This window comes from Nipponia nippon, unplaced genomic scaffold, assembly GCF_047370975.1.
Source record: "Nipponia nippon isolate SJK-2023a ecotype South Korea unplaced genomic scaffold, ASM4737097v1 scaffold_3, whole genome shotgun sequence".
NCBI lineage: Eukaryota > Metazoa > Chordata > Aves > Pelecaniformes > Threskiornithidae > Nipponia > Nipponia nippon.
Window position 1 is genome coordinate 77,581,591 of NW_028262347.1, and position 16,291 is coordinate 77,597,881.

The 16,291-nt window shown below is 38.4% G+C and overlaps 1 protein-coding gene and 1 long non-coding RNA gene across 4 annotated transcripts in view; one reads left to right on the top strand and one right to left on the bottom strand.

Moving 5' to 3' along the window:
- Positions 1 to 15,475, top strand: part of LOC148054714 (uncharacterized) — a 47,893-nt gene extending 32,418 nt beyond the window's left edge. The window contains exon 5 of the long non-coding RNA XR_015706740.1: positions 15,402 to 15,475. This is a non-coding gene — a long non-coding RNA (uncharacterized LOC148054714). The remainder of the gene's footprint in view (positions 1 to 15,401) is intronic.
- SHISAL1 (shisa like 1) overlaps positions 1 to 16,291 on the bottom strand; it is an 84,410-nt gene that overhangs the window by 31,050 nt on the left and 37,069 nt on the right. For all 3 annotated transcript variants that reach the window (XM_087767014.1, XM_087767013.1, XM_087767012.1), the window contains exons 2-3: positions 15,480 to 15,578; positions 6,442 to 6,655 (exon numbers count right to left, since the gene is read on the bottom strand). In XM_087767014.1, the coding sequence (XP_087623140.1) occupies positions 6,442 to 6,655; positions 15,480 to 15,546 (281 nt within the window). In that variant the 5' untranslated portion in view covers positions 15,547 to 15,578. The remainder of the gene's footprint in view (positions 1 to 6,441; positions 6,656 to 15,479; positions 15,579 to 16,291) is intronic.

The window sequence follows — 16,291 nt, forward strand, 5'->3', positions numbered from 1 at the left end:
CTTTCACAGACATTCAGAGAAACTTTAAGGGAACTGTATTTTATCAGATCATTGATCCAAACAGAAGCGTTGTGAGAGGAAAAAAGGCCAAGAAGTCACGTTATAGATGCAAGCCAGAAAGATATTTTGATGTCTTAAAAACTTGTCCCAAGCCTTTTTGGATCTAAAATATTTCAAGTCTCTGCTTTGAACTTTCACTTCCATTTAAACTTTTCTATGACTCTTTCATTTTATACTTTGAAAAAATCGGGATTTGAAACAAGAAATCAGATAAGAAATCAGAATTTTAATTTCTGTGTTGCTGTCTGTCAGCACTTAAGAAGACTGATTCTCCTCTCCAGGGAATGATTTTTCCACTGCACAGATATAACGTGCTTAGACTAAATGAGATTCCATAGCAAATAACTGTAAGTAACAAGAGGAAGGTAGAGCTGTTAATGGGTCCCTGCCTGTGTAACTTTAGGATTACGCAAGCCTAGGATTTTAAAAAACTTTCAGTAAGTTTCCAGGAGGATTAGAAGTAGACAAAATACAGTACTTCTGAAAACCCTTAACTTGAGCGTCTTTGCCTCTACTAAAGACGTACACACGCATGCCTAACTTCACACAACAGCGGGTAGACCTTTCTAATGCATTAAAATCTTTGCAGTCCAGGCACTTGAAAATGTAACGGGATCTGGTTAATCCAGGCTTCTCAACAGTGCTACTCTTGAGTTTCAGTGGATTTATTCCTAGTGGGGTAAACTCTTCTGCTAATATAAACAAAAGGGAAGTGAAGGCTGGAGAAGTCAGGAAGAAATCCACTGTAACAAATCCTGTTCTTCATCACTAATACCCACAGGATCTGTTTTACAAACAGGTGAGCTGTATTTGATCTATAATAAGAATGGAAATATTAGAAAACATGTTATTTTTGTTTTGGCAACAACGTGAGAGGCAGGAACATTTCTTATAGTTAACTCAAACGAATTTTGTTTGTATTTTAGGTATTTAGTTTCACCCATTAAAATTTTGGTTCGCAAAAATTAGAGCTATTTTGAGTGTTCCAATTTGAAGTAACAATTTATTAATCATGCCGTATGCGAGTTATCCATCTGCTCCTTCTAAATAACATCTGTTTCTCACAAGTACAAAAATGAGAGACTGCTTTACTTTAATTAACAGACAGTGGGACAACAGCACTATCAAAAGGGCCTTGTGAAAAATCACAAGCAAAATTAGTAAGTGGTATGTTTTGAACACAGAGGGAAATTCCATACTTTGATGTTTTCTGTTTCTCAAACTATGAAGACGGTAGAAAATATTCATTTTGCTGATGACTACTAATTATAGTAAAAATTAAAACTTCCCTACAAATTAAGAAAAGAACTAGGAGTCAAAAAACTCCTAGGACTTGCTCTCATTTCACTGAACTGAATGATTTAATTGTAACAGTTTCATCTTGCAATCTGATTTTCCTGTACTTTTGTGCAGTAGTTTCATTTCAATTAAAAATAAAGTGTGAACAGATTCCAGATGTACTGAGATTCAAATTATAGGGGTTTGTTCCTTCACAGGGACAATCAAGTATAATAAGTTGTTTTGGTGTAGTTGTATCTCCTCTCCCTTTCCCCAGCTGGAAAGCTTGCCCTGCCCTGCTAGCACTCCTGCCCTTCCCAATCAGTCATTTTGGAGGCTTCTGTTCAGGCTCAACACGAGGTTTAGCAATATAACACTAAAAATGACTTCTAAAGCTATGTTGCTCAGTCCTCTGCTGCTGCTGGCACACAAATTTAAAAGCTAAATCTATAGAGTAAAAGTTACAAGACAATTGCCTTTTAGCTTGTCTGTGAAACAGGGTAATTTATGGACCTAGCCGAAAAGCTTAATAGCTCATTATTTTAAGATACTTCATCTTTTACAGAAATATGATGTATATATAGTATAGCCTTGATACAGAGCCCACATGTGTAAACGGTAAGATTTGTTCTGACTTCAGGGAGCCTTGAATTGGGCTCTCGGAACAATACATACTTTTACCACCCATCTCCTCCTATTCCATCTACAGAATCCTGCTTAGATTTCTCTAACATCCCTACACACAAATGAAAAGACAGGTTCTTTTATTATTATTCTTACCCATGTGATTCCTTCCATCTAATTCATTAACTTTTTGAGACAGATGACAAGCAGGTTAGGACCAGGCTATATTTTTTTTAGAAGAGTGTGTTGGTTTTTATGTGCAGCACATGAACAGAAAATAATTTATTCAGGAATTCAGGCTTAAAAAACAAGAAATCAAAACAACTGTGAGCAGAATTCTACAGCTGCAGAGTTTAAATGCAGGCAGATGCCCATGGAAACTGTTTCTTTCCTGTTCTCCTTAAACGGGGTTCTTCCTTGCAGTAGTAGTTGCCCCAAGGAATTGCAAGCTTACATCCTAGCAAATGCCTTGGTACTTCTAACACTGAGGAAATCTGTGCAGATTTTGCATGTACATTTTAAATGTTTTTTTTTTTTTCCTATTTTGTTCTTACTATTATCTCAAGGCCTTTGTCCAATCCTGTGTTTTCCTGTAGAATCTTTTACTGTAGTACCTGAGAGGTCTTCCCACTTAAATTACATCTTTTTGCAACAGTTGGTAGTCAAATTAGTAATTTTTTTTTCTTTCTTGTAAAGATGACTTTCTGGGAGATATTTAAGGAAATGCCAGCTCTGCAGGGGACAAGCTGTACATGGATAAAGATAGTGCTATTCTATCCTCACATTGCTTTCAGTGCAATGTCATAGTGTGGTGTGCAAAAGCCATTCAACCCTGAAAAACTGGAATAAAAGATAAGGAAAAAACATGGATGCATTACAGACTGCCATAACACAGTTCCAGTAGCAGATTAAGGAACCCTAGCATAGTAGTACTGCTGATAATCCACCAAAACATTCATAACAGAAAATCTGAGAGAGTGAATGCTAGATTCAAGTGAATACTATTTCTAAGAATAGTTAAACAACATATTAGACAAAGTTTTATGGAAAAATACTTTCAATGGCAGAACATTTCTTGTCCATTAGATATCATTGGTATGTCTATATTTAACACTAAATGAATTGTTCCCATTCAAAAATATTACACACTGATTAATCTCCATGATCACAAAGATATAATAGCCCAGTATTCTGCACTTATAAATCATAGAAATCTTTTGTTATAGTAATGGAAAAAAATGTAAATAAACCTGGCTATAGTTATATTGTGTGACAGCAGAAGACAAACATGTTTTTTCAGCTGTGCCATGACAAAGAAGTTACAAGTCACTTCATTAATTATTTCCCTCAATGGTATTATAAAACAAGAAATTTGTTTTGATAATCATAAGAATGGCTAAGGGGAAAAATAAACCAAATAATAATATTGAAATAAACCAAATAACAATATTGAATCACTCTTCCCTGAAAACTATAATCCTTTTTTTCAGTTCATTGCTATTCCCATACCCTAAATCATTCTCTCCAGCCACAGTACAATAGGTTTCATCAGAATTTTTTTCAGTGGTGTGTGAAATTAGATTTAAACAAAGAGCTGACTTTGTTACTGTAAAGTGAACCCTGGATGTATTAGAATCCAAATAAAGTTAAATTATTGTATATGTTAAATAAAGTCAGAGTATATTAAGAAAGATGCTTTTTACAATGTTTTTAATGTTGGCATCTAGGCTTCACTTCTTTCTGCCCCTCCACAGCATACTAATATTATAAGGGAGTTTTCTACCAACCTCAGTGAGCCCAGGGTGAGGAGATCTCTCTCCCTCTGTCTCAGTACACTGGTGGAGTTTTACATAGAAAGTTAGCGTCTCTTCATTTTCCTGGCCCTGACTGATTTATCAGAAGTGATGATTCAGAGAGTTACAAAAAGGCAATACCGGTTCCACTCTCGCACTTTCCTAAGCTACACCTCCAAAAGCTTTTTATTGTATTTAGCACGATTTCACATAACTTTGCAAAAGATTAGCACATAGCTAATGTCCACAGGAAATTCTGTGACTACAGAAGTAGCTCTTTTTCCATCACAACTGAATGAATTGAGGGTTTTTTTTTTTTTAAAAAAAAAAAAGATTGCTAAACAAAAACTAATATAATACTTACACTATGCTCTAAGTATTTTCATTAAAATAAATACTGTAGTTCATAGAATACCAAATTACCTTTTTCCCATTGAGGAACTGCTCACACACAACAGCCCTACAATATGAACAGCCCTATATTTATTTCTCTGTATGTATACATATACAGATGTGAGTGGGCATGCAAACAGAGAATGCAGGAGGCAGAGAAATGTTCTACATCCCAGGGCATATTTTGCAATCAGACTGTACCTGATCCTCTGTGCATGTCTGCTTTGGAAAGTGGCTGACTGCCCTGTCCATTTCAGGTTGTTGGTGAAAGGAAGAACAGAAGGGCCTTACCTTAGCAAGCTCTGGCCATGACTACGTGGAGCAGCTGCTGAGATATTGGAAAAAAGCCTGAGGCATTGGCTTTCTACTCGGCTGAACTACAACTGGCCAGTAACATCCCAAACTCTGTGACGAAGCTGCCTGTTAGGCAGACTTGGTTGCTCAGCAGTGTTGGTGCAGAACAGTAAGGGAAGAAATAAAGCAAATTTGCTGTGTGTGCAAGACAAAGAACTGGGAAAGTGCAGGGGCAACAGCCACACTAGAACATTCTTGAGACTCTCTTTTTATCACTCTGAGCGTGAAGCAGTTTCTGGCTCTGCCTGCGACTATGCGCACAGCCCTTCTGTACTGAGCGTCCTGTGAGGACCTCTCTTCGGGCAGGCATCAGATTGCTGCCGTGGTAGCACGGTCACCCCATTAAACAAAGGGGGAACACATCCTACTTTTACCACAGAGCATATGTAGAGTATGCACTGCACGGGGGCACTGGGGCATCCTGGGGTATAAACTCCACCAGGCTGCCTGGAGGCATATATGTTGGCAGAGTTGGGTAGCCCCAGGTGAGGGTGCTACCAGTTTCTGGATTGTCTGGACTGCACAAACTGTGGAGAAAATGGATGGCCTTTAATGTGCCTGTTAGACTTGAAGTGTCTCCCCAGCGTTCTGTGTGATATGTTCTCATGATGTTCCCAGATGCACTACAAGGCCAAGGCAAGGAAATTTCACCTCAAGGACATAGCTGCACATACAAAACAAAATAGTACAGATCCACATTGATTTAAAGGTATCTTAGATGGGTAGAGTCTATTTTTGTCTGTCTTTTACTCTACACAGTACACAGACATCTTTATAATAGGTGATTGTTACTTTAACACCTGTAAAGTTAGAGGATGCAACTTCTACATCTATGCAAGATTCAAACTTCTCTAGGCAGAGCTGTATGAGGGATGGTTGTTAAGGAAGACGACAGTTTGCTGACTCCATGAGCTGCCTGCTGCTGGACACAGCTGCACACAGTGAGTTAAAAGAGCCGACACCAGTATTCCAGCACCACAGTCTCCTAGCAGCCTTGCACCTGCTTCCGTAGGAATGAATGACGACACACCGACCGACTTTTGAACAGCAGAAAAAAACACTAAAATCCCTGTTGTAAACAAAAATCAATAGACTGGAATTCCAGTTGTCTTTAACCTGCCCCTTCCTTGCCCTGGAGGGGCTGGGTACCAGAATAAAATGGCAGGGGAAAGCAGATAGATCAGAATTCAACCTTGGGGGTTTACATCAGCTGAAAGTTGCCCTCTGCACCAAGAGAAATCGCAGCAGATTAGCATGGCCAGAATGTCAAATACTAAATAGGAGACAGACCACAAGTGAAGATTTTGTCATCCTAAGTAGGTAATCAGTAACTAAGATCTACTTGCTTACTTGTTGGTTCTTTAGAAAAAAAAAGTTACTGACATTTATCCTAGAGGACAGGCCCCAGCAGTACATGGAAGCATCCCAGGTAACAGGCAAGGAGACCACACAATGTTGGTATAGAAGCAAATATGTTCTGTTCCCCAAGGTCAGTGATTAAGAGAGATTTATATTCAAAACATCAGAGATCCAAAATAGTGCATTTGGGTTGATATGGAAAATGTCAACTCACTCCCTCTCTCCCCTGCAGACAGCTCTGGCGATTATTTTTACTGATACACATTTAAACATAGTTTGGATTAGATTGGGGTAGGAGCAGAGACTTTTGTAACTTTTACATGTAACTTTGTATTTGTTATAGTTATATGCAACTTTTACGTACACACTCTCCTAGCAATGTTTATAGCCCATGTCAAAGCAAAGAAAGCAGAGATAAAATATCCTTTCTTTTAGGAGTTCTGTAACAGCAAAAACCTTTTAGTAATGTTTTTCTGTATGTGCAATTATTCTAATTGCTTCCATCATTAAGTACACCTCAGACTATGTTATTAGGCCAGGAACAGTTTGGTGAAGAGTACTTTAAAACTCATTTACTTACTTATGCATATATCCATCTGCGTTCCCTGTTAAGTTCATCTGCATAACAGTCTGAAATTCTGTCTCATTGCAGCAGTATTTAAATACTGTGTTGTTATGGTGACAGCAAAAGATGTAAGATTTATTGTCAGAAAGACGGGGGCAGTGAAAACCAAAGTGGTAGCGACCTTTGTAGTCCGTATATGGCTCGCAGACCCGAAAGTGTGCGGACAACACTGTAAAACAAAGAACAATATTGGCTTTGTGAGTCACTTGTGTTATCTGTATGTTATGAACTATAATTTTTCATTGGTTAAGCTTAAACAATTGTTGTTTGATTTCTGAAAAACATTAATATTTCAGAACTTTCAACATCATAACATTTAGTACTAAAAGGTTACAATATTTAGCCTCTTGTTGTATTTTGACTTTTACTGTTATTATGTTTCTGATTATTATTATTTCTTTTAAGGGAAGAGAAGAAATGCCCTCCATGCCAAGAAGCACAAAAATATTTAGGGAAACATTTCATACTGCTGTTCTAAATATATGGATATCCATAAACACCCAACAATGTTCATGTTTGATTCTCCTGACTTCATAAAAACAAAAAGTCTATGTAAAAACTGCAATAAAAGTTTGATGGCACTTGATTTACAGTCAGTGTTCTTGGCAGAAAATATCTTCTCAACTGTAAAGGTCATTCTTTGATAAGAATTATTCTGCCAGAAATAGCAATTACAAAAGTGTAAGAGATCTGAACAACTCTGAATTTGCAAATAGATAGAACTAATACAGCTATTCCTGGGAGTTCCTACACTTCTCCTTTATTAAATTCTCACGTAAAGTGTTTATTAAATCTCTGAGAACATTTTTTACAGGAATATGGGACTATGTCACACTGATTTCACCATCAATTTTCCTGGGGAAAAAAAAGAAAAAGAAACGCTCTCTATATATCCTTGGAATGCTGACTTGAGGCCGATAGTTGTGCGGCGACAGGCACACTGTGGTTACACCTACGTGGCAAGACTGTGGGCAGACGCAAGCTCTCTGACCATGCTCTAACCCTACTGGTTGCAAACAGCCCTGAACTGGAAGCTGTGTAATCATCTTGGTTTCCCTGCGCTAATCTACCGTGCAGAGGGGCAGGGTACAGATCCCTTCCAGTACGGTCACAAGCAACCACACGCAACTTCCTGTTGATCTAAAAAGTCTTGAGCGCGCCAATATTTGGTTGCACATACTGCCAGCATTTTAACTGATTTACAGTTTGTGTTATGGTAGGCCTTACAGCATCATTTAAAATTACAGGTACTGTATAGATCTCCCAAAGGCCTCACACTCTAAGGAAAGTGAAATGTAGAAGTCAAGAGTCTGAATACTCTTAGCAGTGAAATGTTTTTACTCTGATTAGAGAAAAGAGGCACAGCGATGCTGTGGGTAGCTGCACTTCGTAAGGTTACACCAATTAATAAAGAATATTCACTTTAGACTGACAGAATTAACCCTTGTAACTTGCTGTATGATTTTTGTATCAGTTTACCAGTACAAGAGATTACAGATAATGACTTGCATGGATTTAGCTTAACTGTATGGTATCTCTCTGCACATAGTCCCTGTTGATCTGTAATTGCATCTGTGCACCTTATCCATCTAATCCTCATTTCTTTCTATGTTGCTTAAAAAAGCCTATTCCTAACATTTTTGTTTCTCAATTTTATAAAATATAGTAATTTCAAGAATCTCTCACTCTCTTTCTGTAGGTCTAGTCACATTTTAAGGATTGTGACAGTGGAGATGACTTCTTTATTTGTGTGTATAGAGGGAGCCTAGAGCAAAAAACAGAATACTAAACTGAAGAGAAAACAAGGTAACTTATACTGCCCTCTGAGTGAAGGAAAACCACTCTAAACATTTTACATTTTTATATATATATACACACACACTGGCATGTGCGCACACACGTACCTATCATCATTATTTTAACAGAACAGAAAATCCTTTTGTAGATTAATTCACTCAGGAACTGAAAGTGCTAGAAGAATGTGATTTCTAAAGGAACATAGATATTGAGAAAACTAATTACATATCTGCTCTTGCCCTGCCTGGGAAAAATGCGTGTTCCAAATCTGAGGATGCTATAATTAGTAAAGAAATTGTCTTTCTTTAGACTTAGGTTTTCAAAACCCTCTGTAACTCTTGCAACAAATCTGCATGTTCAAATTCTGTTGCAAAATCCACACAGCATGCAACTGCATGACCACATATTTGTTTGAACAAGTACTTACTTCCCTGCACCCCCTCTTAATTAACATAGCAATAATGAAAGTGTTCCAGGACTGACTAAGTCTTGAAAAAACACTCAATGGTTGCGGTTGGAAGGGACCTCTGGAGGTCATCTGGTCCAACACCTCTGCTCAAGCAGGGCCACCTAGAGCCCATTGCCCAGAACCAGGCGGCATTTGAATGCCTCCAAGGATGGAGACTCTACAACCTCCCCGGGGCAATCTGTGGCAGTGCTTGGTCACCCTCACAATGAAAAAGTGTTTCTCGGCCTTCAGAGGGAACCTTCTCTGTTGCAGTTTGTGCTCATTGTCTCTGGTCCTGTCACTAGGCACCACCCAAAAGAGTCTGGCTCAGTCTTCTTTACATTCTCCCCTTCAGGTATTCATATACATTGATAAGATCCCCCTGAGCCTTCTCCTCCTGAGACTGAACAGCCCCAGCTCTCTCAGCCTTTCCTCATGTGAGAGATGCTCCAGTCACATTAATCATTCAGTGGCCCTTTGCTGAACTCTCTCCAGTATCTCCATCTCTCTCTTGTACTGGGAAGTCCAGAAATGGACACAGCACTCCAGGTGTGGCCTCACCAGTGCTGAATAGAGGGGAAGGATCACTTCCCTTGACCTGCTGGCAGCATTCCTACTAATGGAGCCACAAAGACAAAGAGCTTTCCAGCCAGCTGGCCCCCAGCATATACTGGTGCCTGAGGTCGTTCCTCCTCAGGAAGATGCAGGACGTAGCACTTCCCCTTGTTGAACTTCATGAGGTTCCTGTAAGCCCATTTCTCCAGCCTGTCCAGGTCCCTCTGGATAGCAGCACCCCTCTATGGCATATCAGCCACTCCTCCCACTTCTGTATCAACAGGAAACTTGCTGAGGTTGCAGTCTACCCCACGGTCATTTTAGTTTTAACTACATATCATTTGTTTTTGGAAAACTTAAATCTAGAAAATAATGGAAGAGACATGTGGCATGACAGAAATTCACAAACTAAATAGAACTTTTAACTATTTGATTTCTAACAAGAACAGGAGCCTGATTCAGTTACTTAAATACAGGTCTCCAGTGCCAGCTAAGATTTCCCTAGGCTGTCCTGTCTGTTCTCCAGCTTTCAGTGGAGGAGATACAGGTCTCTTGTAGGTTTGGTGCACACATGGATGATCTAGGGCAAGTCAAATGGCATTAGATGCACATGGTTAGGCACCTATAAAGGTCCCCAAGTGTTTTGTAAATGTTTGATATCAGCTTGCAAGGGTGCATTACATGCATTACAATGCATGTAGTTCCACTAGTCATTACTAGGAAAACAGGTGAGTCTATGCCTGATGTCAACAAACAGAAAGTAAGTCCTATTATTGGGCCTAATAAATGCAAGTGAAGGGGTAGCCTTCATAGTGTAGCACTGCACTTCCAATAGTGATGTTTATCCACGGTATTTTTATTTACAGTATCCAGCAGAGAAGCACCCATCTAATCCTTCTGTGATAAATGGCCAGCTTCAGATGCTTCAAAGGAAGATACATATGTGCTATATTGAAAAAGCTGTGCAATAAACTCCCTAGTAAGAAAAATATCTTTCTATTCTTCTCCCTTAGGGGTTGCTCATGTCCCGAGCATTTGTGTTTGGGGTTTTTCTCCCCACCTTGTCCAGTGTTCTCCCTATCCAGCTGAGGGATAGCTTCCACTAAACCTACAGATTTCTTATGAGAATTAGACAGCTTCATCTATGTACTACTTCAGTTGCAGACATAGAGAAAATATAACTGATCTGAACTGATCAGTTTAACAGTTTTCACTTTTTAGCCATCATGACTTATTCCTTCTTAGTTGGAATATCTGCACTTGAATTATATCAGCTGCTCCTAGGAAACAATTTTCTTCTTTGATACCTGCAAAGCCTCAGAGTGCAAGACAAATTTTGTTTATCATGCATTATCAACAAAATCACCATTTTTTTCAAAATGCAGGTATAATGCCTTTTATGGCTAAAGATATATTATTTTTCCTTTTAAAAGTTACATTATTAGAACTGCTTACATGTTAGTAATTTTTGAAGCCTCCAGTATAGATGGTAGTTTCAAGTTTGGGACATTTTAATGGAAGATATTTATTGCTAGAACTAGCTTTGCAAATAACAGGATAGCAAAAATGTCATTTTTCCTATGTTATTACTACAACTTAGCTTAGGTGAATTACACCCGTGTTAAGCTACGACAAGTGAACAGCAGCCCTGCAAGGTTACACCTGACTTGTATGTACATCTAGTGCATGTTATAAGAATTAAATCTAGTTCTTTATGTTTCATAAACAATCGAATACTTCCATGCTTCTGAAATTATTCAGTGCTCTGAGAGACATTGCATTGTGAAAATACACTAGAGGGCTACAGGACCCTAAGAAGTTTAGCTTGCTCGTCACTGCAAAGTGGTTTACTTAACAGCACATGTGAAGGTGTCCTTTGCCCATTTTAAAAGGAAAACAAACCCCAGACTTCTTTGGGGATGAAACCTGGGGGAAGGATGACTACAGAATGAAGGGAGAATGAAGATAACATCAGGTCAGAGGAGGAGTGATGTCTGTAATAAAATGTAGTCCTAAGCAAATCCTTAAATAGTAAAATGTGTGTCAGTGATTAAAATAAATGCACAAATAAGAGCATAACACGATGACTGAATTACAGTCTGAATTTCGTAGTCAGTGTGTGGTGGGTTAACCCTGGTAGGCAGCTGAGCACCACACAGCTGCTTGCTCACTCCCCCTCCCAGTGGGATGGGCGAGAAAATTCGTGGGTCGAGATAAAGACTGTTTAATAAATGACTAAGGAAAAAAAAACCACCAACAACAAAAAAAACCCAACCCGCAAGTGATGCTAAAGCAATTACTCACTACCAGCAGACTGATACCTAGCCAGTCCCCGAGCACTTTTTGGATAAACTCCCACCCCAGTTTCATTGCTGAGCATGCCGTCATATGGTAGGGAATATCACTTTGGCCAGTTCGGGTCAGCTGGGCCAGCTGTGTCCCCTGCCGGGCTCTTGCCCACCACCCCTCCGCGCTGGGGTGCACAAGGAGAAACAGGAGCGGCCTTGACCCTGTGTAAGGGCTGTTCAGCAATAGCTAAAATACTGGTGTGTTACCAACAGTTTTTTGGTCACCAATCTAAAAGACAACACCATAGGGGCTGGTCTGAAGAAAATTAACCCCATCCCAGCCAGACCTAGTACACAGTGAAAAAACTTTATCAATTTATTGTAATCTGTGTAATTTTACTTGCTGTCTTTGCTTCTCTGAGAATCAGAGATCCAATACACAAAGCGTAATTTTTTAAAAAATATATTTTTCCTGAAAATAACTTTGCTTAAATCCTGATGATTAAAGAGCCCTATTTCTACAGAAATACTTCAGAAAAAAGTATTGTACCTGAAAGGCTCTTAAGTTGTCTGTAAAGATAGCAGAGGTTTCTGAAATGGAGTTGCATGTGCAAATTTTCATAGTATTTTTCAAAAGTATTATTGAACAGGTAAGTCCTATAGATGCTCCTAGCTCTGTTTCTACTAATTTCGAGAGAAGAATAGTCTGTCAAGCTTCAAATGACTGATTTAAGCTCATTTTAAGATTTATCTACTCTACCTTAAAAAGTAAACAGCCAGTGTACTTCAAACTGTTACTTCCCTATCTGTTCACAGTTAGAGATCTGTGTAATCCTGATTAAATTTTTAATTTAGCTACTAAATTTTTAAAGCCCCAAGGCTTTCAGAATGGCTGGTCTTCATAAGCTTTCCATATGGGTCCACAGAAATATTCACATGTATGCATTTTACTTCACCCAATGCTAATCATTTGAGATCCTCTGATAATTTTGCTATATGGACGTTCATTTCCTACTTCAAAGAAAAAATACTGTAACGTGCAAATAATCTGTCAATTTTTGCTTGTTAATATAAGCCTTGCTGTCATTCCTGATTTTATAAATCTGTTTCAAGCCATTAAATGAATGTAAGTATCAACATTACTGCAAAGCAAATCTAAGAGATAGCGGTCAGAAAGGGTATTCTGGCATGACTGCATGCTGCTCCTCCCTTTATTATGCATTCTTTGTGCGGGCAGCACAACTAGTAAGCATTCAGAAATTCTAAAATTGCATGCCGTTGTGATCTTGATAGCATTGAAATGAAATCAGTCTGAAGTTTCAGTATTCTCAATCCAATTTCATCCTCCTTTTAAATGGAGCATAGCCTACCTACTCCGAACTGAAGCCTTTCTTTTCAGCGTTATTTGTCCCTGCCCTGAGAGCATTTTGCCCACGCCAGGCAACTGCATCTCCTTCCTAACCACACAGCTAAAGCTACCAAACTTCATCCTCATTCTGAGCCATGACCTTGGTATCTGACCACACCTCTGCTCCACTGCCACCGTCGCTGCATCTCCTTTTCTGACACAACGAAAACCCGGCTCTGCCAACAGTTGCTCTAGGAATTTTTCTGTTACTGGTGCCCTTGCTTTCACACCGCCTGCGGAGCCGGTGAAAGTTATGCTTCCAATTGTTAAATGCGGTTTTCAACCATGCATACAGATTTTAGAAACTAAGTACTGAGATCGTGAATCTTAGTATATCAAAGACTTGGAAGTAAAGCATGATCTTACAGACAGAAGTCTGTAAATTTAGGGAACTCAAAAGGAGTCTGGCCATTAGATTTTCATTTCAGGTCAGTTTAAAAATTATGTTCATGTCATTCCAGCGAGAATAGCATCCTTTTTTTCCCCTGTCATTCTCACTCCATGAAGCCAGTAGTTTTCCTTTATGGAAGCTGACCTGTCTTGGACAAAAAAAATTTACATTCATGCTGGCTGCAAAATAGTAAATAATAAATTTCATCCTGTAAAAAGTACGTGAGTTAGCAGTGACCTAAACCCACTCCTACGGATGTCAGTAGTAAAATTCCCCAAGGAGGAGAGTTAGGCTGGCATGAAAAGCTTGTAATGATTTCTAGTTAAGCCTGTACTCTACATGCTAATAATGGATGTCAGGTAATAAAATACTAATAGCCAAGGAGCAACAAGAAGATAAGGTACATATTTACAAAGGCATAGTTTGGGATATTAATAAATAAATAATGTAAGAAGTAAAAGATATATGTAATTAATTTCAAATAAAAACAGTAGTAGTAATGTTTTTATTTGAAAATAAGAGTAACTGCCTTCAAAGGCAGTACTTTTCTTCTAAGAGAAAAAAATATCAGAACACTGGCTTTATGTCTGGGTTTGAGGGAATAAGTGTGTATATATACCAGTGGCTGACTTCTTCTATTTGCACACACAGTGTAATCACAGTGTCCTATTCAACTGGAACATACATATTCATATCATCTTGAGGAAAATGGTTGGAGAAGTGGGATCTCAGGAGGTCTCTAGCAGAAGTCCCCTATAAAGAGTGGTAGAAGTACGAAAACTTAACAAAAGTCAACACAGGAGACTGGAGCAGCTGGAAAAGTTTTGTGATGTTTGATCACTGGGATACATTCACTGAAGTCTTCTCGAATAACTGGCTTCATTCATGCATGAGGGAAATAGCTTTCTGAAATGACTTTAACCTGCTACAACCCCTGTGCCTGATTCTAGTACATAGGAGGAGGGTAGTTACATAACTAGGGATGCAGCGCCATACATTGGGATATCAGTGCAAGGACTCTAAAGGAAAATAGTGTTTTAAGATTAGGCAGAGAAGCAGTCTAGTTGATAATATTATAAAATTGTTAGCAAAAGGACTGGTGAGGATCTAACACTGAATATTATAGGCATTATGCAGACAGAGTAGTACCAGCTCTTACTGGAGCACAAGGATACTTTAAGATATATAACGCCGATGTGATGTAGTACAAGGGAATAAGGAGCAGTGATGGGAAAAAAAAATCTTTTTGGATTAAAAAGTGCTTCAAGAATGGAGGATAAGAGAGGTTCTACTGAGAGTTAAAAACTCATAGGATCAAACCTATTTGGACTAAGAACAGTTTTAATTATTTTTTTTTAAATATTCATTCCTAATTACAGAAAACCTTAATGTCATAAACAACTCCTGAAGAACAAATGCTACTAATAATCATTGCATTTGACTAATTCTCAATCTAACAACTGGCAGATTTCTGCACAAATCCTTTCTGTGTGCTGGTAGCAAACATCTAGGGCAGATCTACCAAGCATTAAGAGAAAAATCTCTGGAACCACTCCCTGGTCCAGTCAATTCTTTAGATTCAGGAAAATAACATCATATTTGCATACCATGACATCATGCACTTTTCTTTTAAATATATATAAGTTACATTGTATCTAACATGTATTCATCGCAACAATAGCTGAAATTCCAAGTTCAGTCCTTCACATGCTTACATACTCTTTTGTGCACATATAAAAACATACAATTGGAACCTGACTTGCTCTACTTCCAATAGATGGTTATTTAGCAAAATGGTTGGATTGTACGGTGGTGTAGGAGGAGCTGAAAAACCAGCATATCAAAACAGTAGCTTTGTTTCTTTTAAACTTTCAGCCTGCTTTACCATGTCAGTGTCCCACCACCTTTTCCTTCTTAAACTGAATTTTCAATTGCATTTAAAATTCTAGCTTCCAGTTCTTAAATACAAAGAGGCTTTATTTATTTATTAATCAATTAACAATCCATTTGATCTTGTTTGTTTTGTAGGAACCCAGTATTAAATTGCAACTAATTTTTCCCTGTGGCACGCATCAGTGAAAGATGAGTTCAGAGTATAAAAGTTACCTGCTGACAAGAGTAACGAAAGCAGAACCATCAGCACATTTAAGGACTGTTGACCACAACTTGTCATCGTTGGCTTTCATTGGTCCATTAGAGAATTACCTGTTTGACAAGATGCAACATCATGGTTAAGTGTTTGTTTCATCTCACTTTCATTGTTCAAACTTTTTCTTACCCACAAAGCTTTGGTAAAATGAGATGGCTTCACACAATAAGAAAAAAAAAAAAATCATACTTTTTTCTGGACTTAGAAGTGAAATAAATTCTTCTTTCTACGATTCCGTTAAAATTCCTTTCTCATTTCACCATGAATGTATACAGCTATTTACATACCTTTCATTAACCCAGAGTAGAGATGAATCACATGAAGTCTTTATGGGTTATTCACACCTCCTCTGAAATCTACATTCAGCAAAAGTGCGCTTGTTTTACTGTCACAAGAATGGGCTGTTGTATTATGTCTATAAGGACTAGAAGGATACAAACAATGTAAAAATAAATTGGCTGCTTTGAAAGTCAATCTGTTTTACCCCATTAGAGGGTGCAGTCGTTCAGAAAGTGGGTTGAGCAACTGAGATGGTTGGAAACATTTTAAAAAAACTCTTTTCATTAGAATCAGAGCATTTCATGGGATAATTATTTCTTGTTTTCCTAGAAATGAGGGTGAGATGTGATGCAGTTTGGCTGGCAGTCATCATAAACAGGCTATCCTAGTTTTTTTGCAGAAGAGCCTCACAACGGGGCGAGTCCAAACGCATCTTACATCCGCATTGATTCAACATCACCGGCTGCACGTTCTACAGCTCTAGCAGAGG